Raw genomic sequence first — 22,419 nt, forward strand, 5'->3', positions numbered from 1 at the left:
GAACTTATATCTAAGGTCATGATTGGCTCCATATCAATGCAGGCAAATCCTACTTCAAAAGAAATAGGATTTGAGTACTTCAAATACTCCCAACCTCCAAAACAACAACAACAAAAAGAAAGGAAATAAAACGCTTGCCCAGAAGAGATCTTCATAGATAAACGTTTCATGCACTTGCAAAGTCTCAATTCAGGGCATTTTCCTACAGCTTTACATAATGGAACATGACTAAAATTCTAGTATGGAATGGAAAAAGCTCTGATGCTCTTCAGTGCTCTTGTTAATGTCTTGTGCCATGCACCCGGGAGACTGGGTATCAACTTTCAATTTCTGCAACTCTACGAAAATATTAAATTCAGAAAACCGTCACAGCGTGAGAAAAAATGATAAATACGCAAAGAATAATGTTATATACAAATTCATGATATGTAAATCTCGTACAAGTTCTTTAAAAGAAAGTATAATCTATTGTAAAAAAGTACGACTCGATTATAAAAAAGTAAATTTCTTTAAATGGGCTATTTTTTTTAAAAAAGGAGTTACATAGAATTTACACAAATCAATTTATATACGGTAAACAAGTAAACATATGAACAGAAAGAACAAAGATAAGAATAATCTATGCTAACAACGAACCCTTGGGAAACCATTGCAACAAGCTTAGACCAGAATTATGAGGATGTCTTAAATAAAGGTTGCATTTTTTGCTTTAGAAGAAGATAGGGTGACAAACAACCAACGAATCTTTGGGGTTAGTTTTCAGTTGGGGAAGTTTTAACTGCAATAATGTGTATCTCAACCGTAGGTAAAAAAAAAAAAAAAAAAAATTATTTTTATTTTTATTTTTTAAGATTATTAACATTCTCTGACTCACCAAACTTAGATTTAAAATTATATGACAGACAAAATAATTATAATTTTAAATTTTAACAGCGTATTTAATTTGTATTAAAGGAGAAACAGTGGGTTGTTGGCCCACCCCTCATATATTTTATTATTTTCAATAAATTAATAACATTAAAGTTGTTACCTTTGAAGCTACGTCTATTCTCTTTCGTCTCCAAAAAGCAGCTCCCTTTTTGAATTCAGCTCCTCTTCTTCTCCCTTCCTCCGCGACTACAGACGCCGCTGACGCAATCCCCCACCTTCAGCGCCAGTTTTATCGAATTATCTCGATCATCCCACTGCCTTCCGATCGTTGTTTCAACGGTGCAGATCCACCCTCCCCGCCCGTATTCTTCTTCGCCTAAAGTTTGTTCCCCGGGAAGCCTTCATTTTTCTGGGTTTCGGACCTAATTTCAACCATCCAAACGTCTCCCTGATTTCGTAACCCTAGGGAGAACCTTCCCCAGAAAATAAATTTCAAGAAAAAAGCCACTAATTCTTGTTAAATTTGTTGCGTTTCTCGATGGCGGAATTTAAGAATCACGCGGAATTCTCGGTCAAATCCAAATCCTCATCGTTCTTTAATCGCTCCCTTACCTTGAGCAACCCGACCTCCACTGTTTCCCCTCAGAAACCCTACCTCCAGGCCGCTCTGAGTCTTGACCGGAGCGGCTCCGGTTCGTTCCTGAAACTCTATTCCATCGAATCGGTCCGGTCCGCCGGCAATGCCATCAAAGGTAAGGTCAAGCAGCTCCGCAGTTTCTTTGAATCCTCGACAAACGGCGAGGAATCACAGCCCCAATCGCAACAGCAATCCCAACTGCTGCCCAGCAAGCTCAAACCCGCAACAAAATCGATCTGTTCGGTGCCCGGTAGCTCTGCGATTCGTTTACCGGGCACTGAGGACCGAATCGTTGTGTACTTCACGAGCTTACGCGGAGTTCGGAGGACCTACGAGGACTGCTATGCGGTGAGGATGATATTACGGGGGTTTCGGGTGTGGGTCGATGAGCGGGACGTATCCATGGACTCGGCATATCGAAAAGAGTTGCAGAGTGTGTTGGGAGAGAAGAATGTGACCCTGCCACAGGTGTTTGTGAGAGGCAATTACTTGGGAGGCGCTGAGGTGATCAAGCAGCTCTTCGAAGTTGGGGAATTGGCGAAAATTCTAAAAGGGTTTCCGGTTCAGAAACCCGGGTTTGTCTGCGAGAGCTGCGGGGACGTGAGGTTCGCGCCCTGCGCTAATTGCAATGGAAGTAGAAAGGTATTTGACGAGGATGAAGATAGAGTCAAGAGGTGCCTGGAGTGCAACGAGAACGGCTTGGTTCGGTGCCCGTATTGCTGTTGCTGAATTTGGCATTTTTAGATGCAAATTGTTGTTGTTGATAAATAACTGCTATACTGGAGAATCAGTGATATTAGTGTTTGATAATTGATAAGTTTTTGGACTCCAAAATTTTATTTTGGATGAAGAAAAAAACTTGGTCATAGGTTGGGAAGATTTGATGATTTTCAAATCATTCTCTTTGAACAGCATTTTGGATAATAATGTATGTTATTTCAAAGTGCAAAATTGGTTTTGGCTGTGTATTTGAGTGTATTTTTCATGTTGAGGGGAAACGGGTCTCTCTCCTACTGTCCTACATGGGATTGTAAATATTTTAGTTGTACTATTTACTGAAAGGGTTTGCAAATGTTGTTGAATGATGTATTGTAATCAAAATGGGTCTATTTGATACCCAATTATTTTGTTTTTTAATGTTATTTTGTATTAGTGGCACAAGATTCAAGGAAGGAACAAACCAGTCTGGTTTTGTTGCTATTAGATTTTCTTCTGTGAGGATGGATATGTGAAGAATGTATGAATGATATAGATATGACTTTGTGGTTGAATCTGCCATTTTGATGAAGCATAAAATTTCGGTTTTAGTGTATAAATTCTATTTTATGCCCGGGAAAGTCTCTCTTATCAGGGAATGGAAATATTTAGTTTTAGATGCTGTGCAGTTGTGGCACTTTGGGCATTGCATAATGAAGTGCATGATGGTTGCCACATGATCATTTGTTAAACGAGATTAGTGACATTAGTCTGCTTAAAACCTTTTTGTGCTCCTGAATATCCATCATGGTTGAGTGCACACGAGTGCATGTATTTAGATGTGCTTTTGTTCATGTTCATACATTTGTTCCTATATAGTTTTGGTACCCTTTTTTAAATAAAGTATAAGGATTCATATAATTCGATGTCAACTCCATATTATAGGAGTTGAATTATATATGGCAAATCAAAAATCCTCCAAAAAGTAACAACCAATCCAAAGCCCGCTCACCGACTCACACATCTTATCCCACTCACTCAGCAAGAGCAAGTCTTTCAGAATATAAATTCCAGATTTTCAGCCATATAAACATCAATAAGACAATAAGAAGGTCATCCATAATATCATGTGAAATGTATAAGCAGAAGGGGGTGAAAAATATACACTTCCCTTGCGAAGAAAGATGGCAAAAATAATATTACATAATGGTAATAGGTGTTTTAAAGAGAGGTAGTTTCTGCTATCCAGACTTAAATCTTGGGTTGTTTAGGTCCCCAAACCAAGCAACTGCAACAAACAACCCATTCAAGAGAAAATTTGTATATATATATATATAAATGCTTCAATCATCGACCAATAACTGAAACCACTGGGATATTTTTCATCAAATTTTGATGAACTGCAGCCCTGTCTCAAGGACAGGGCTGAAAAAATGCCAACTTGAATCATGGAAAGCACCAAAATAATCATCTGAAACTGTCTTGATTTTAAACTCCTTTGTAAATGGACGAATAGCCAAGATATGCCTTACTGAATCAACAATAGCTGAGTGCTTGAACTCTGAAACATGCTGCTCATACGTCTCAAAGCTATTTCCAAACAAGACTACCCTATTCAATAGCTCCACTCCCCAATTTGCATGCAATAGATTGTCATACAACTCTGCCTCACAGTGTGGCATAAAGAATATTGTTGGCTTAAGAGCACATCGATGTCCTTGCTCATTTACTGATAGAACAGAACAACCTAGAGCTTCCAATACCCGAGATTCTGTAGCAGAAAGAATAGGGTCAAAAACCTCAATATCTCCAATCCAACTTAACTTTTTCTTCATCAAGATTGCAAGGCTAAGCTGCAATCGAGGGGCTTCATATGATTCGATACTGCCTATACCGTAAATCACCATTTGCATCTTCAACTCTGAGCCTAGGACCCTGTGCAAGCAGCACACGATTTCTGTAGTTTGGATTTGATCCAGTAAAATATGGTAGAATGGAGAGCTCTCAATTTTCTTAATGCAGATCTGCATCTTCTGCATTAATTTAGATGTTCTGATAGGATCAGTTTCAAGATCAGTTGGAGCCCATGATTGTTGCTGTTCCACAGATCTAATTCTTGGCAAGTGTTTCCTCTGTCTTCCACGACGGGGTAAAACAACTGTCCAATCTCCATCTAAACATTTGGCAGTGGCCAGGGTTTTTGCAGATGCTGCCATTGCTGTCAAGATCCTCTCCTCTTCTATGGTATTATATGCCACTTTCAGAACTATTCTGGGGCAAGTTAAAATGGAAAGGATGTGAGTGGTGGGGCAGATTGTCTTCATTTCCATAAGAGAAAAAAATATGGAGGGGGGATTCGTTTCTCATCAAGGGGAATGGAAGATAGTAGTAATGTTATACCATAATAAAATGGTGAGAATCGAGGTAGTGCTAGTATATAATTTAAGCATGCCAACTTTAAAATGCTTTTACAATTTAGGAACCAAGACAGTCTGACAACTCAAGCATAGGATCCTAAAGCAAATTAGCAATAGAAAATAGTCATTTATTGCAACTCAATAATCTAGGACAAAACAGAAAATTATAAACGTAACCATCCCTCCCCAACTAGAGAGCAGCACAATTGAATTCAACATTTTGTTCGTTTGGGTTTGATTCTGCTATAGACAACTAGAGAGCAGCACAATTGGGGTTTTTTTTTTTTTTTTTGTAATTAAAGAAAAACGAGGTCTAGGCCTCCTATTATTAAAAGCTCACTAAGGCGGAGGAACAACCATGATTACAACGGTAAAGCCTTTTGAAAGCAAACAACAAAGAAATACATCAACGCCGAATATAAGGAATATCCAATCTATCCAAACAAATAAGACCCCAGATCCTTCCTTGCACAAGACCATCACCAATAAAATCTAAAGATATTCCTTTAGTGCACTCTTTTGCCAAAAAATCCACAACCATATTAGCTACTCTAAAAATATGCTGAAATTGGACATTAAGCATGCGAATAAGCTGCACTTCCTCACAAAAATCCCATAAAAACCAATACTTACAAACTCCCGAAGTTAGCCATCCCACCACTACACTTGAATCCAACTCCACCAATAAATCTCTCAACCCAATCGTATGACACAACCACAGCCTATCAAGTAAAGCTCGACACTCTGCAATTGTGTTCATTGCTTGGCCATAAAAATGAGCGAATCCCACAAGAACACGTCCTTGCGAATCACGAATAATTCCTCCCCCCACCTGAAGAACCCAGGTTTCCACAAGATCCACCATCCACATTAAGCTTAACCAACCCCACTTCAGGCAAATGCCACGCAATCAACCTTGGTAGCTTCACATGAACTAGAACAACTAGGCAATTTAGCTCTTGAGCACCAATAAATCATTAGGACCCATTTTCTTGAAATGCCACAAGGTACTAGATATCTCTTTTAAAGAAACTTTCACTGCACAAGTTATGGCCCTCCAGTCATATTTTATATCTTTCATCCAAGCTGCACAACGAGCTCTCCAAAGAGTCCAGGAAATAATAATGGGAATGATTCCACGTATCCAACCAACTTGAGATGAACAAGAAGCACGACACCACCACACATTAAGCACCCCCATCCAGCCACGAACCTGTGGCAACCGAACCCCACAAACTCCTACAAAGAAATTCCAAACCTTCCTCGCCCCCTCCCCATCACAAAGCACATGATCCAAAGTCTCAACTTGGGGAGCAACACAACAATTGCACTTCGAAACATTCGGAATACCAAGTTATTTGATTGCATCATTCACAGGTAATGCCTTCCGTCGGGCTCTCCAACACATAAAAGACATTTTATTTGGTACATGATCCTGCCAAAGCCAACTCCGCCATGGACATAAATTACCATGATGTCTAATAAGCTGCCAAGCCGATTTTGTGGTGAACGCCCCATCCACTGAATGCTTCCAGACACAAACATCATCACCCTTACTCAAACGAAAGCGAAACTAAGAAATCTTCCCTACCAAGTTTTCATCAACAAGCATTCTCAACAATCCAAAATTCCATCCAGCTCTGTCAACCCCAGACCACACCTACAATCCAGCATCACCCACCACCATTTGCTCATCCGCAATTGGGCCATCCCCCAACCAATTGTCATACCAAAAATTCAACTTTCCACTCTGAACCAACCATCTCGAATTCATTAACACAGTAGGCATTACTCGCATGAGACCTTTCCAGAACCGAGAACCTCTCAACGAAGACATAACCGTAGCAATGTGAGCATTACCCACATATTTTGTGGAGAAAACATTCGACCACAGCGATCCACCAATAATTAATTTACATACAAACTTCATTAACATAGAACTTTGGACCTCAGATAGATCCCAAATACCAAGCCCACCTTCTTCCACCGGCAAACAAATCTTGCACCAAGATATCCATTTCCCTTTTTTTTTTTTTTTTTTTTTCCATGCTAGAACCCCATAAAAAACTTGAAAAAATCACTTTAAGACCTGACATCACTCCCTTTGGCAAATTCAACACTGAGAGCATATGGATGGCCATACCATTCAGAACATGCTTAATGAGAATAAGCTTACTCCCAAAAGATAAAATCTTACTCTTCCAACCCGCTAACTTCTTCTGAACTTTAGTTAACAAATTATCAAAAGTACGTAACTTCACTCTCCCCACATGCAACAGAATCCCCAAATAATTACAAGGCCAAGAACCCTCCTCAAAACCAGATAAACGCTTCAGCTATAATTTCCTTTCAAAAGAAATATTCGAAGAGAAAAACATAGAAGACTTGTTGGGACTAACGAGCTATCCAAACATACGCTAGTAATTATGGATCACCTCCATAAATTTTCGAATAAAGGCCTTTCCACCAATTGCAAAAATCAAGATATCATCAGCAAACAACAAATGGCTAATCATAGTACCCCCACTCAGATTAAAAGGCTTAATCCTCCCCAACTGAAATTCTTTGTGCAACATCCGAGAAAGCAGCTCCTCCAACAAAATAAACAAATAAGGTGAAAAAAGATCTCCTTGACGAATACCACAAGAAGACTTAAAAAAACCTTTAGTACATCCATTCAACATGACCGAATAAAATGAAGAAGAAATGGAATTAATAAAAAGAGATCGTCACTTATCCGAAAAACCCAACCTTCACACTTCCATTAAAAATCTCCAATTCACTCGATCATAAGCTTTCGCCATGTCAATTTTCAACATTACGTTACCTCCCCTAGTCTTCCCATTAATGCCGTGAACCAATTCCTGAGCGCGAGCCATATTATCAAAGATACTCCTCCCACAAATGAACGCTACCTATTCAGGAGAGATAATATGTCCAAGTATCGGTAACAATCTAAAAACCATAATTTTTGCCATGATGTTGTAGACCACCGAACATAAACTAATGAGCAAAATTGCCGAAAGCCCACCGGCACATTCACCTTTGGAATTAGTACTAAATTTGTAACATTAAAAAATGTCGACAAGGGCTTCCCCTCAAAAAATTCTCTTGCCATGTCCAAAAGATCCTAATTAACAATATCCCAAGCAAGGATGAAAAAACTAGCCAAAAAACCATCTCGTCCCGGGCTACTATTTGGCCGAATAGACCAAAGTGCCACTTTTAATTCTTCCATCGATGGTGGCGCACACAAACTCTCATTTTACTGATCTGAAACCGATGACAAGAACAAACTCAAAGACGACTCATCAAATTCAACACTAGCCATAGTAAGGAGATCCTCAAAAAAACCAACCGCTCCATTATGGACCTCCTCCGATGACTCCAACACCTGCCCATTTTCAAGCGTCATTTTGTCTACCAGTTTGTTCTTCTTTTTAACTCTCATCACTGCATGGAAGAAAGTCATATTAGAATCACCTTCCGTTAACCATTAACACGCGACTTTTGGCACCCTAACATTTCCTCACGGTGAAGCCACTGCAATGGCGTTGTTTGCACTTTAATAATTCAAATTCATGTTCCTGAGTGTAATCTGAACTAACCGAATGCTACAACAAAAAGATACGATCTTCAATACTTTTTAATTCCACTTCAACTCAGCCAAAAGTATCTATATTCCATTTTTTCAAGGCCTCTTTCAATAACTTTAATTTCTTACTAACCCGCACCATTGGACACCCGTCCACCATCTCGCTCCACACTTCCTTCACCAACAGAAGAAAGCACTCATGAGTACCCCATATACGCTGGAATCTGAAAGGTCTTGTCCCCCCTCCTCTCACAAATCAAAGATACAAGCATCAAGCAATGATTTGAAGAAGTTCTCGGAAGATACACAACACGCGCATCCCCAAACAAATTCAAAAATTCCGTATTCACCAAGACTTTATCTAGCCTTGCCCAAATCCATCGACCCCCTAACCTTCTATTACACCAAGACAATTGCTGCCCCTCACAAGGAATATCAATCAAACCACACTCTTGAATACAAATTATACTAAAATCCCCTATGAACCACAGCCATCTACCCGCATCTTGACCACCTAAAAAATCCCAAAGCTCCATACACTTCCTCTTAAAACAGCTCGCATAAACAAAAGTCACCAGAACTCGCATACTCCCATAAACAAACCAACCACACAACACCTGATCCGACATTGATACCAACTCAAAATCGCTCCTCCCAGAATAACCATATTTTTCCTCCAACCTCAGCATTATTAAAAAAGTAAGGCAGTTTCATCCACCTTGCCCACCTACTACATTTATTAGCACCAAGAAAAGGCTCTAAAAGAGCTACCACAGACGAGCTGCTTTTATTCAAAATGCGCCGAAGTCTACTCTTCGATGAAAGAATCCCCCTAATATTCCACCTAAGTATATTCATCATAATTAAAGAAATTTTTTGGAGCGAATCCTCTTCAAAACAACAATAGATTTTTCTTTCCTTACCCCCCATAACCCTTCAGATGTACATTCATATTCGGGTCCAAATAAAAACATATGATTGCCAGCTCATTCAACTCATCCTCTGGTTCCACATCAGAGATGGCTCAGTACTGAGAAAAAATCCCGACGAACACATTTATTCTCCTGGTAGCCTTGTTTTCGATAATGCGAGCAAAACATTGGAAGCATTTTGAAAAACACCTCCTGATAATGACTGTTCTCTAGACCCGGTGTACCTAACCAGAACGAGTGCCTCAAAGGCTTAGAGATATCCATATCGACACAAATGTGTGCGGTCTCCGGACGAGTCACACACGTAGTCGCATTATCCCTCTTTAAGAACCGACTAAAGCCCCATTCGATACTCCTCAAAATAGATGCATGAAAATAGTTAGGAGGCAGACCTGGTAGAGTAATCCAGACAGGAACCTATGGGGAGTCTTCTTCTTTGTTGAAATCCGGTGTCCAATGAAACACCCTATGAGGCACATCCTCAATATCCTCATTCCCTCGAGCCATAACACTGATGAAATCCTCTTCATTCGACATCTAAACTAAGACGTTCCGAAGGCTTTTCAATTGACCCACCATAGGCATTGATCTCAAACCCCACTGATTTTTTATGAACCCTCGCACATGATCGAGTGAAGGTCTTCGACGTAGAAATTTCAACACTACAGAAAAACGAAAAGGCTCCGCCGATTGCTTAATCTCCACTCTAGAGGACATAAAAAACATCTCACCATCACTGATACGTGGTTCCTGCAATGGAATACCCACCTCGGGAAGGATTTATGGCCTTGCGACAACAATATCAGCAAATCCATGACCAGACGACGACCCTAGTGCAACCCCCGAATGCACAGCCTGCTTCAACGTGCGATTCTAATTAGAACCCTCAACAAAAACGCCTTGCCCTGTCGTCAGACACGTAGGGCCAGCGGCCAGTGCCATGCAAAACCCTGATCGTCTCTCCAATCTCGAGAGAAAAATTAGAGCATTGGCACGTCAACAAACTACGCTCTACAGGTTGAGATTACAACATTCATAAAACGAGGGGTTATCATTGTATTAACTACATTACCAACATTGAACTCAAGAAAAGGCAATATTGGATGGAATTCCTTGTCGATTCTCAGTAAAGTTCTCATTTGGAAGGGGCTGATGTATTTCACTCAGTATGATAATTTGATTTGCTTACAAGGGAACACAACAAGTACATGACAACATAGGTTAGAGAGTTGGATTTGGTTAGACAATGTGTGGTTGGAATAAGATTGGATTTTTTAGTTAGGTGCGGAATGTATCATGCGTGTATGATGCTCATGATAAATGAAGTGGGTTCTTCTTCTTCTTGTTCTCCACTTACTACAGAATAGAAGATATGGCAATAGGGAAGAGTATAAACGTCTGGGTACTTTGCTAAACAAAAACTGAACTCAGAAACACAGGAAATCAACGCCTAAGAGCAATTGGAAAATAGAGGTGAATTAATCACAGTCCGATCCTAAAATGTCAACTCCTTGATTCCAAAAGCAGAAAATTTTCCATACGTTAGCGAATATTGTTCTGCCCACCACCATCTATCTTGCAAAACATTGCACCAAATATAGAATAACGAACTAACAGTGTAAGGGATAAAATATAAAAAAATTCTAGACATAAGTTTCACACCTTACACACTATTTAAAAATATATTATTTTACTTTTTTATCTTCATATTTCATATTGATTGATTAGGCTTGTCTTGCGAGGAGTATAAATGTCTTGTCTTTCAAAAAGCTAGGAGTGAGTCTCAATTGCAATATGAAATATAAGAATAAAAAAGTAAAATCATATATTTTTAAGTAGTGTGTAGGAGTGCGAGGCTTCTGTATAGCACAACTCTAAAATATAACAGATGATGGTATTTTTTAAGTCCAGTCCAATGGGAGACTCATCAAGAGGGAAGAATGAGGAGAGAGAGAAAAATGACAGGTTAAGAGAGTGCAAAGTGTCAAGATGAAGAGAGAAAAATGACATAAAAGTAAAGGGAAAGTGACATTAAGGACGGGTGAAGAGACGTAGAACAGGGGTAGAAGATAAAAGGGAAAAAATTAGATGACTTCAGGAACTGTTAGCCAGGCTTCTTGGAGAGTTTACCTTCTTTAACCTCACCTCAAAGACTTTAATGAGAGGATGAAAATTAAATGATAGAATTCAGATCTTCATTATACAGTAAGAACAAGAGACTATAAGAGATTGTAAACAAATATATTATAATGGATTATCTCATCTCCGCGTCCCGTGGACGTAGGCTTAATACCGAATTATGTAAATCTCTGTGTCTCTCTATTTATTTTATTTGCATTCATTCACTGTTTACCACTATGAATAGACACATGGAAACTGTACAGCCGCACTGGAGACTCCACACAACACCAATCGAGGCTCGGAACAACCTCAACGGGCTGGGAATTGATCTATCTCCCATTCTGGCTTGTTGTGCTGTTTTTAGGTGTCAAAAAAAAAAATAAATAAATAAAAAGGGGTTGGGTTTTATTGACGGTACCGTATTGCTGTGGTTGAGCGGCGGCGGAGGCAGCAATGGCGGAAGGTAGGTGAGGACACAGGTAGAGTGGGAGTGGATGGAGGGGTTAGATCAACCACCCGGTTCGACTCGTTTCCTCGATCCGCAGCCTCTGGAACTGTATGCTATGTTTGGTTGCTGGCATGCTGCTGCCGTTATAGTGAATTCTGTGTCGTTATTATAGATGTCCTTTTTATTTATAAATAAAAAATATACGAATAACACATTTCTGGTCAATAGGGCAAAAAAGTCGCCTTTTTCTTTTTCCCGCTTCTTCGGTCATTTCTCCACTGAACAAAATTGGGGTTTAGGGTTTTTATCCACTCTGTTAGCCCAAGGGCAAGGGTCTCTCTCTCTTTGTTTCTTAGTTTTAGGGTTTAATTCATCGGAAAGATGATGTACGGTGGTGATCCTCAACAGCAACAGCAGTATCATCAGCAGCAAGGCGGGGACTTTCACCGGGGCCCACCCCGCCGCCTATGATGAGGCAGCCCTCTGCGTCTTCTAGTACTCTTGCCCCAGATTATCACCACCCCTCCGCCCAAGCACCTCCTCCTTACGATGGTTAGGGTTTCAGTCACCGTATTTTTCCATTTTGAAATTCATTGTTTTTGTTGTTGTTGTGTTTGATTACTCTGAACTCTGGGATAAACACGTCATTTTAATGTGAAATGTGAACGCAATTGGAGAGAACTTTAATGGTAAGGATATTGCAACTGACCTCATGGTTTCGAGGATTAAATACTCAAATTTAGAGTTTGGGACGTTGGAATTGACCTCGTTGTCCTTAATTCTTAGAGACTCAAACTTTTGGAATATAAGCTATGAGGCCTCAAAGAAACCTATTTAAAGCAAATCCGGTTTTTCTGTGGGATGAGCATCATATCCCGTAAACTAAATGAGTCTCAAGGCGTGCGAGAGAAATGCATAACAATAACTTCCTGTACCCTATCTTTTGTATGCAGTATCACAGTGTTAAACTGAAGTTCTTTGTTTAAAAAAATTCATACCAATTTATTTTTGTTACAAAATATGTATTAGTCTAGTGGTTCTCTTTGTAATGAGTAGTAAATGCTTGTTGCAGCTCAAGGTGATAGTTTTGCTGCAAAGAGGATGAGAAAGCTTACCCAAAGGAGGGCAGTTGATTATACTAGCACTGTTGTGCGTTATATGCAGGTAAAGTTTCAAGTTTGTCGGGGATAGCAGTGTCATGTGTGCATATTTTTGAAATTCTCACACTTCGGTTAAATATTCCTCTAATTTTCCTGATCATCAAGGGACTGTCTTGCATGGTATGGTCATAACTTGTCATCATAATTTTTTCTTTATCAGTTAACAAAAAACTTTATTGAAGAACTCAAAAGGCATAGCCCAAGCACACAAGACAGAAATGAAATTTACCGAATCTGTTTTATGGTTTTTTCTGAGATCCTAAGATGCGTGGTTCCATTCTATTCTATCCACATGCTTTTGGACGGACCTGTATGATTTATATATCACGCCCTGTTACATTTAAGTAACTTTGTATATCCTAGTCTTTTCATTCTTCCCAGACTCTTAGGCCTCGTTTGTTTTCACAGTTTATCTCATCTCATCTCATCTAATCATTACAACTTTCTCAAATTTCCACACAAAATATAATAAACAATTCAAAATTTTCAAATCTCAATTCAACATTTTCAAATTCCAAAACAAAAATAATATTAAAAAAATATATTCTAACAATATTTTATTTAACTTTCAACTTTCATCTTATCTCAAAAAACAAACGAGGCCTTAGGATTTCAGTCAAGGGATGGAGGCATCATGTGTCTTGTTGTTTTATGATTTCCTATTGGGATTTGAGTAACACTAATTTTCCTATACACTACTGTGCAGATTCGTATGTGGCAGCGAGATTCAAGGGATAGGACAACATTGCAACCTACCCCAGCAGCTGCGATTGATGTCAGTCAGCTGCCGTAGTCTATCGATATTATCTTTTTGTTGTAATATGGAAAAACATGGTTTACTAGAAGTATGATGGTGCATTATCTTGAACTTGCATATTTTCCTTATATAGTTAAATTCTTTACGTTATGTTAATCCTTGGTGCAGATGTTGCCAACAATTGCCTATTCGGATAATCCATCTACAAGCTTTACTGCAAAATTTGTGCATACCTCGTTGAACAAAAACCGTTGTTCAATTAACCGGGTTTTGGTAAGCTAGACTAAAACCAGTTTCCCCCAAATTATATTTTACTCTAGAACTTTTGTCTTAGCTAAGTGTTTCTTCTTAATGGTGTGTGTGTTTTTTCCTTTATAATCCTAACTTTCCCTCCAAATCAAAAGTCAGTGGTGGATCTCAAGTCGTGCTTCCTCATCTTTGGCTAGTGGTCCAAAAAGCAGAACTTTTTTTTTTAATTTCTACTTTTCAGGAATTGGAGCCTTTTCCTTATGCTAGTTAGGTGGATTTCTTATACACTCCCAGTGTACAGTGGTTGAACCCTGTTTTTTTTAATAATATTTATTTTCATGTACCTAAGAAAATCCTACCTTGGTTCATTAAGGGAGTTGATATTTGGTAATATGTACTTTTTTGGCAAGGTTTGTTTGGTAAAGGAGCTCCATTTGGCCTTATGTGGACTATTTTAAGGGAAAGGAACAATACTTTTGAAAGTGCTGATAAATCTGTATTTGAAACCAAAATTAGCTTTCTTTTATCCTTAGGATGAATGTTCTGTTGCCGTTGTCGAAGTTTCTGTATCCTTCTTTTGTTGCTTTTTTGAGACTACATCAATGATAGATTGTAATTCTTTGGGACAATCTCTTGTTTACCTTGTGTGTACAGAAGTTTCTTCTGAAGTTTTTCTGGACCTTTTTTCTTTCAATCTTTATTACCATTTTTTTTCTCTCTTCTAGATGGTTTTTTGTCTTTTAGATACTTGAATAAATAAATGGAGCATTTTCTTTTCTTTGTTAAGTTTTGTTATCTCTTGGGGTTCTGCGCATGAGTTATTATAATCCTAATCTATATTTTTTACCTCTTCTAAAGTGGACTCCTACAGGGAGGCGATTAATCACAGGCTCTCAAAGTGGGGAATTCACTCTTTGGAATGGACAGTCATTTAATTTCGAAATGATTCTTCAGGTAAACAAGAATATAATTTCAATCAGTTGGCACAAAATTATTTGTGCTTTTAAATTATTTATAACTGACGCACGTGGCCACATTAAACAATATATTTATACAATGAATTGAAGTGTGTTCATATTGAGTCGGGATTCACTTATAATAATGATAAACTTATAAAAAAAAAGAATATAATTTCATCTAGTTGCATGTTCACTCTTTTTCTCAATTTTGTGATATTTCAACTGTCTAGGCCCATGATCAAGCAATCAGAGCTATGATATGGAGTCACAATGACAACTGGATGGTCTCTGGTGATGATGGTGGCTCGATAAAGTAAATATTTTTCTTGATAGAATTTGTAGTGATGTTCAGCTGCATAACTTATGTTTATATATATGTATGTATGTATGTATGTGTATGGTATTTGTTGTCTGGAAACAAAACTTCATGCTAATTTACTAATATATTGGTTATTTCGGGGGAACTCATAGGTACTGGCAGAACAACATGAATAATGTCAAGGCCAATAAGTCTGCTCATAAAGAATCGGTCAGGGACTTAAGGTATTTAATATAGTTTCTAGTTGAGTATTTTCCAAGAAACATATACTTATTGACCATTTATTTCTATTTGCACAGCTTCTGCAGGACAGACCTGAAGTTCTGCTCCTGCTCAGATGATACTACTGTTAAAATTTGGGACTTTGCACGATGCCAAGAAGAGCGTTCATTGTCTGGTAATGTGCTTCGAATGCTCAGCAGAATTAGAAGAGGCTCGTTTCGCTTAGTTTTGATGGTTTTTTGCTCCAAGAACATATTACTGATTTCTGATGTGCAATTGAATCAGATTTTATCTCCCACCAAAGAGTGCAATGGCATGCAGCATGCTTTTTTTGCTCTGTTTAAACTAATGCCGAAGGCTTTTTGATGTTTCCTTTTTTAAGTTTCTTAATATATAGTTCTTTGTAAAATAACATTCGATATGTTGAATAAATAAAGCTTGATAATGAAGTTTGAAACTTGATGTACATGCTTAGAACTTTCTTTTTTTTTTTTTAGCTGGAAAGAAATGGGAGATGTTTTGAAGACAAGGAGTGCTCTTTTGAAGATCTTCGAAACATTTTATTTTCTACTTTGAGTTTGTGGCCTAAGATCTTTGCAAGGAATGATGAGAATGTACTGAATCTGTTTCTGTTTTAGTTTTCCTGTTTTCTAGAGTGTAGTAGGTATTTCCTTTGTATACTTCTTGTGTACATGGGCTATGCATATTCGTGATAATAAAATTCTTATTAATTATCAAAAAAAAAAAAAAAAAACTTGGGGGGGGAGCTGGTAATTGATTTCAGACTGGAATTTCAGGTTGGTTGCTTGGTTTCCACCTTTCTTAGCACTTAGGAAATGATTACTCAAGTCAAGACAACTCAATAAAATCATTAGTGTGAATGACTTCTTGTAGTTAAAGAAAAAGCTTCTTGTAGTTAAAGAATGTGTAGATTGCAATTTTGTTTTTTGTTTTCCTCTGTATTTATTTTTCCCCTTTGAATTATTCTAATTGAACATTTTTCTTTTCACATCCTTGAAAGTTATGATTTCCAGAATGTTTATTAGTATCTTGGGGTTCACACTTACAATTACCAATTTTCTGGGAATGCTGGTTCGCTTATCTTCTAGCAAATTTGTCCTCTAATTCTTTAGGTTAGCTGTGTGATTTTACCCGTTCTTGCATGTAAAATTGTTTCTAGATCAAGATTTTTACAATCTGAAGGGAATCCATAACTAGACTTTGTTTGTGTATGTATGTGTTGTATATGAGTTATATGTTCATGATGTAACTAGAGCTTTCTCTGTGGTGGGTTTGAACTCAGGCAGGCCATGGTTGGGATGTGAAGAGTGTTGACTGGCACCCTACAAAATCTCTTCTAGTTTCAGGTGTTTACGACTGTTCTTTTGTGAACTTTATTTGAATTTTTAATTTGTAATTGCAATACTTATTGTTGCTTGATTGGTTGTTTTCTAGGTGGGAAGGACAACCTTGTGAAACTTTGGGATGCCAAAACAGGAAGAGAGCTTTGCTCGTTGTTAGTTCAATTCCTTCATAGTTAAATCTACAGTCTAGCTTGTTAGTTGAATTCTTTCGAGGACTCATTGTCTTATTTGCAGCCATGGCCACAAAAACATGGTGCTCTCCGTGAAATGGAACCAAAATGGTAACTGGGTGCTAACTGCTTCAAAGGATCAAATCATCAAGGTGTGTGACACGTTTCTCCTTTAAAAATTGGCAAGTCACTTATCACAAAAAAAAAAAAAATTTGGCAAGTAAGTTGATAAGGACTCTATATATTAACTATTAATTATAAAAAAAATTGGTGATAGCTATCTTCCTTTTTTTGTCACTTTTCCTCTGTGTGTGTTTGATCTTCATTTTGTTTCATCTTGCATTTGCAGCTTTATGACATTAGGGCTATGAAAGAGCTTCAGTCTTTTCGTGGACATCAGAAAGATGTGACTGGTCAGTGACAGCCTTCTCCCAATGCAAATCATTCTGATTAAATTTGAGTTTTTATTTGAGTAGTGGACTGTTGTTAGGTTAGTGATTTTTTTTCTATTAGCAGTAGCAGTAGATAAAGCTATTTAGTGAGATTTGTAAGAGAATGAAACTTATACTATATTATTGTTTTCAATTGTTAGCGCTGGCTTGGCACCCATTCCATGAAGAATACTTTGTCAGTGGGAGTTTTGATGGGTCCATTTTCCATTGGCTTGTGGGGTAAAGTCTTTTAATTCAGACCCATTTTATTTTTTATTTCATAAATTTATTGTTCCTCTTACATTCTTCCATAGCATTCAGTGCATGGAACATATTTTATGGAGAAAGAGATGGCTAGGGAAAGCTATTGCTATTCAGTAACCTAGTTTAAATTGCATGGTAATGTTATTTATTGAAGGTAGAATTTGAGAGATGTTTGCAGCGATGCTACTCTGTAAAAATTATCACTTTGAGTGGTATTTATATATAACTGGTAATCAGTAATGCATTTGAAAAAACTTATTTACTCAAGAATTCTGTTCATATTTTTATTCAACAAAGCAAGAGAAGAATAGGATATAACTGTTGAATTTGCATTTGTTTAAAGTATGTTTGTTCTTTTCAGTTTTAGGATGTCACCATTAGGAGAAACCTCGGTACACACCCCTCTGTAAGTTTTAGGATGTCACCATTAGGAGAAACCTCGGTACACACCCCTCTGTACTTGATTTATTCTTCTTTTTCTATGTTAATGAAAAACTTTTTTTGGTCTTAAAGTAAGATTGCTGAAATGCAGATCTGTTCTAGGATTCAAATGAGTATATCTATCCTACGAGAGACAATTGGGAGCATATCTGACATTTTTGCACAGAGAGACAGAAGAGAGAGAGAGAGAGAACAGAAAACATGGATGCACAAAATTATACGAATAGAAATACATATACAATTGCTTTGATCGCTATTATGTAATAGTTATGACAACCGGAAAATATAAAGACATTTAAAAACATAATAGTTACATAACGCCAATATCTTGATGTGAAAATTTAAAAAATTTGCAAACATCTGCTCCAATCAATGTTAAGTTCGTAATCACATTTGATACGCAAATATTGAAGTAGTAACTATCTACATGGAGCGAATGTAGGCCTTGGCTTTCCTTTATTATGACACCTTTTTGCATGACAAGAAATAGACAAGTGATGGCACCTAATAATATTCTATGTTTCTGACTATTTCTGATGCACAGGCATGAAACGCCTCAGGTAGAAATTCCTAATGCGCATGATAATGCTGTGTGGGACCTTGCATGGCATCCTATTGGATATCTTCTTTGCAGGTGAATGCAGACCTTGTTTACGTAATCCTCATTTATATATTTTAACTAATGAATAATCTATTCAGTGACCTTGTCTCCTATTTTCCCAACTTTTGACTGTCAGAACAGAATTCTATGATGCATGTGAATATAGAGCACCGTTTAATTATTTTATTTCATTGATGGAGAAAGAAAATTAGAGAACCTGCCGAGTTTTGCAAAACCATAATTATAGTTAACTAAGGACATTGGTTCCTGGTGAAAAAGAGAACAACTGGACCAGAAGAGTCCCTGCTCGAGAAAGAATATAATATGTGCACATAAATTTTCTATTGCTTTAAAACCATTCAACTAGGCTTTATGTTTAATATATGGTGTGCTGCATCTTTAAATACAATTTTATGTACTGGAGATGGCCTAAGATTTTTGGGCATGACCACATTGCTCTATTTTTTTAACCTGCAGACCACATTGCTTTATTGCTCTCTTCTTTAAATGACTTTTCAAATAAACCAACTGTTGAAAGAAACTTGAGTAGAAACTAGAAAATGCCTTGTTGGCTATAGCATGTACTAAACTATTTTTCTGGCCTTGAGTGGACAGGCTATAGAGATGTCCCATGATGCTTTTTGTGGAACTAGCAGTATTTTTTTTAATTTTTTCATGATATCAATTCACATGTTAAGCAGTTTTGATAGAAGTTAGATCAAGAGGAGCTCTATTGAATGCCTCATGTTACATCAATTCTTAGTAGAAACCATCAGAATGTTGTTTTTGATATGTTATTTACCACTATTAGTGAATGAATATGTCATCCAGCTGCAGGTGTCATTAAGCTATGGCTGTCCTATCACTTACTAAACATACATGGTTTCTTCTGCAGTGGTAGCAATGATCACACGACAAAGTTCTGGTGCAAAAATAGGCCAGGGGATACTGCTCGTGATAAATTTAGCATGGCTCAGAACCAAGGTTGTAAAGGACTCGATATACTAAATCTGTCCTTTTTAATAAAGTTTATTACTGGAAACAAATTACCAATCTTACTTCTGGGATTATGTGGTCCCATTGACAGTCAACACCTTTAATTGCCATGACTTGATGGAGGATTTGATTTTCTGTTTTTAATGTGCACTGAGACAGTTTCTTTAGGTGTTATAAATTTTCTGCAAGTTCATGATTGGGGAATAAATACTTAAACTTGAAGAGACATCTTTCAGCATCTTAACTATTTCCATCTGTATCAGGTTATGGTGAGCAAAACCCTGTTTTTGGTGGTCGCATGACTGGTAATTTCCCAGCACCTGAAGGGCCAACAACTCCAGGATCATTTGCTCCTGGGTTGACTCGAAATGAAGGAACTATTCCTGGTGTTGGAGTTGCAATGCCATTATCCATTCAATCTCTTGATGCATCAGCTCAGGGAGAGCAAAAGCAGCCTCTTCCTGTTTCAATGCCTTTAGGGGCTCCTCCTCTCCCTCCAGGTCCACATCCCTCCCTTCTTGCTGCCAACCAGCAGCAATCATATCAACAACAGCCCCAGCAGATCCCACCACAACACCACCACCAACAATATCAGACACTCCCACAGCAAATGCCGCCTTTACCTATGCCACCTCCAAACATGTCACAGCTACAGCCTCCATCTCATTTACCTTTACTTCCACATCCCCATTTATCTCGCCCTCCACCCCAAATGGTCCCACTTGGTATGCCTTCATCAATCCCATCTTCAATGCCAGGATCGATGCCAATGCCAGCATCAGGGCCTGGCTTACATCAATTGCCTGGTCCAGTGGTATGATTTTGTGCACATTTTTACTTTTTGTTTTTTCTTCTGAAACTAGGCTTCGAGTGTAGCTTGCCCACTTCTAGAGAAGTTTTTTGCTTTCAAAAGGGGAAAAAGACAGAAAAGCAAGAAAACTAGTTTATTTGTTACTCTACATGCATTGCATAGTAATTGCGGTACACCTTTTCCCTTCACCTCTAATGCAAACCGTGAAAGGGATGGCTTGTTCTATTGGCAAATTAATTGTATTCTAGTGATTCTGTTTTATTTATTTTTTCCTTTTCTTTTAGAGGTGTGTACCCTGAGGCTCATCTGCAACATATTATTTTTGAGGATGTGTGGTGATACCATGTGGTGTGCCATTGAATTATTACATGCTTTTTTAAGTGTGACAAAATCAAATTTTAATTTTGTAATTGGATTTGACCCGTAGCTTTGGAAGAAAGTTATGCTTTCAATAGGTTGTCTTTAGGTATTTTTACTGTCATACTCATCAACATGAATCTCCCTTATCATCTAGATGTAAAATACTCTTGTGCACTTCTAATTGATATTGTATGCAATAATTTTTCATGAAAGGCTAGTTTCAGGAATGCTGCTTGCTTTGTTTATTCTCGTGTTTGAATTTCTATTGTTGTACCTAAAGCCATAATTTCTTACTTCAGGGAATGCAAGGTACAATGAATCAGACTCCTCCATTGCGGCAAGGCCATTTTATGGGTATGAACCCCATGCACTCAGGATCTTTACCCTCGAGTGGACCACCTTCACAGGTTGGAAGTTTTCAGAATGGCTTGACAAATATGCAGGCCCCATCAAATGCAGGTGGGCCCCAGATGTATCCTCGGGGTGGGATATTTAACCGGCCACAAGCTGGACAAATGTCAATGATGCCAGGTTATAATCCCTACCAGGTAGGATAGCTGGTTTTGTTGTTTTTGTAAACTGCTTATGATAAGTATACTTGAAAAGAAGTCATAACTTTCAGCACCATCAAATTTACTAGTTTATTGTAGCTGCTTTTGTTTGATGAATCTCTTGCCAAATTGCACTTTTTATTCATAAATGAAGAGACATCAACTTTTTTTTGTTGCTTGGCCGACCAAAATTATCTATGTGGTGTCTTCCAAAGTGAAGATGTTGATTTTTGTGGTACGTGGAGTGAAAATGGGAACCTAGAGTAGGCAATAGTGATGGGAACCAATGATGCATTAACAAGCTACAATGAGATCTCACGTTTTCACTTTCTTTTGGAAGGATCTTTCATTTTCATGTTTACATTTTGCGAGGCTGCCACCCTGTGGCTGTCTGGCACTGCTTGTTTTGTTTGCTATGTTGATTACCACCTCCTGCCCTACTACTTTGATAAGTCATTTTCGGAACTTTCCTAAAGGAAAAAGGAAAACATGGGCTCTAAAATGATGGGGTTTTGTTGGGTTAGGTCCTTAAATCGGATCTTAAACCCACCCACCCACCTGTTTAGTATCGCAGTGGTTTGCTGGTCAACATTGATAATGGATGTGTCATATGTTGGAATGTGCACTGATGTTTATATCTGAAAGTTGTGTGGTCCTATTTCAAGAGTTTCCTGTGATTGGGCTTGTGGGCCCGCTTGTAGATTACTCTACTGGAAGCTAATATGTTGTACTCCCTTTTTGCAGTCTGGCAGTCAATCTAGCATGCCTCCTGGTCCACCACCGCATGCCCAAACACCTCCATAGGCCATTCTTGTTGCAAACTATAGCAATGCAAGCGCTGCCATCTATGCCAGAAGACAAAGAACACTCTTTGGAAAACTTGTACCAGTGTTAATCCTCCCGTGCCCTTTTTTTCCTTCTATTATTGTCATTATTATTCGTTGATTTTGATCGTTGAATGAGATGGATTTTGTTGAGCAAAAGATTCATTGTAATTTGGTTGTCAATAGAATTCTCAGCTGGCTGAGAGCTTTTTCATCTGGTTTTG

The 22,419-nt window shown here is 38.1% G+C and overlaps 3 protein-coding genes across 4 annotated transcripts; 2 read left to right on the forward strand and 1 right to left on the reverse strand.

Moving 5' to 3' along the window:
* Window positions 1–83: 83 nt before the first annotated feature.
* Window positions 84–11,859, reverse strand: LOC121240969 (protein SENSITIVITY TO RED LIGHT REDUCED 1-like). 2 transcript variants are annotated; one of them, XR_005935605.1, is made up of 2 exons: window positions 11,687–11,859; window positions 84–336 (listed from the first exon to the last, which is right to left on the reverse strand). XR_005935605.1 is itself a non-coding variant. In XM_041138488.1 (2 exons), exon 2 carries the CDS (start codon window positions 4,417–4,419, stop codon window positions 3,589–3,591), a length of 831 nt encoding a protein of 276 aa, XP_040994422.1. In that variant the 5' UTR covers window positions 4,420–4,474; window positions 11,687–11,859; the 3' UTR covers window positions 2,666–3,588. The 2 variants fall into 2 exon arrangements, 1 of the variants encoding a protein (XP_040994422.1); XM_041138488.1 differs by lacking the exon at window positions 84–336 and adding an exon at window positions 2,666–4,474.
* On the forward strand, window positions 1,025–2,639 carry LOC121240971 (uncharacterized protein At5g39865). The gene has a single exon (XM_041138491.1). The coding sequence runs from the start codon at window positions 1,409–1,411 to the stop codon at window positions 2,234–2,236; it is 828 nt and encodes a 275-aa protein (XP_040994425.1). The 5' UTR covers window positions 1,025–1,408; the 3' UTR covers window positions 2,237–2,639.
* Window positions 11,858–22,409, forward strand: LOC121240959 (flowering time control protein FY-like). Its single transcript, XM_041138475.1, is given in 19 exon segments — window positions 11,858–12,169; window positions 12,172–12,268; window positions 12,789–12,880; window positions 13,583–13,651; window positions 13,802–13,906; window positions 14,741–14,836; window positions 15,072–15,154; window positions 15,313–15,384; window positions 15,460–15,557; window positions 16,690–16,749; window positions 16,838–16,898; window positions 16,981–17,068; window positions 17,266–17,329; window positions 17,509–17,587; window positions 18,597–18,686; window positions 19,549–19,637; window positions 19,913–20,463; window positions 21,120–21,368; window positions 22,116–22,409. Coding segments are annotated over 19 exon segments (2,175 nt in total). The 5' UTR covers window positions 11,858–12,097; the 3' UTR covers window positions 22,176–22,409.
* Window positions 22,410–22,419: the final 10 nt, after the last annotated feature.

This window comes from Juglans microcarpa x Juglans regia, chromosome 7S (genome assembly GCF_004785595.1).
Source record: "Juglans microcarpa x Juglans regia isolate MS1-56 chromosome 7S, Jm3101_v1.0, whole genome shotgun sequence".
NCBI lineage: Eukaryota > Viridiplantae > Streptophyta > Magnoliopsida > Fagales > Juglandaceae > Juglans > Juglans microcarpa x Juglans regia.

Coding starts and splice junctions, on each gene's coding strand:
- LOC121240971 (XM_041138491.1), top strand. CDS start 1,409: ATGGCGGAATTTAAGAATCACGCGGAATTCTCGGTCAAATCCAAATCC.
- LOC121240969 (XM_041138488.1), bottom strand. CDS start 4,419: ATGGCAGCATCTGCAAAAACCCTGGCCACTGCCAAATGTTTAGATGGA.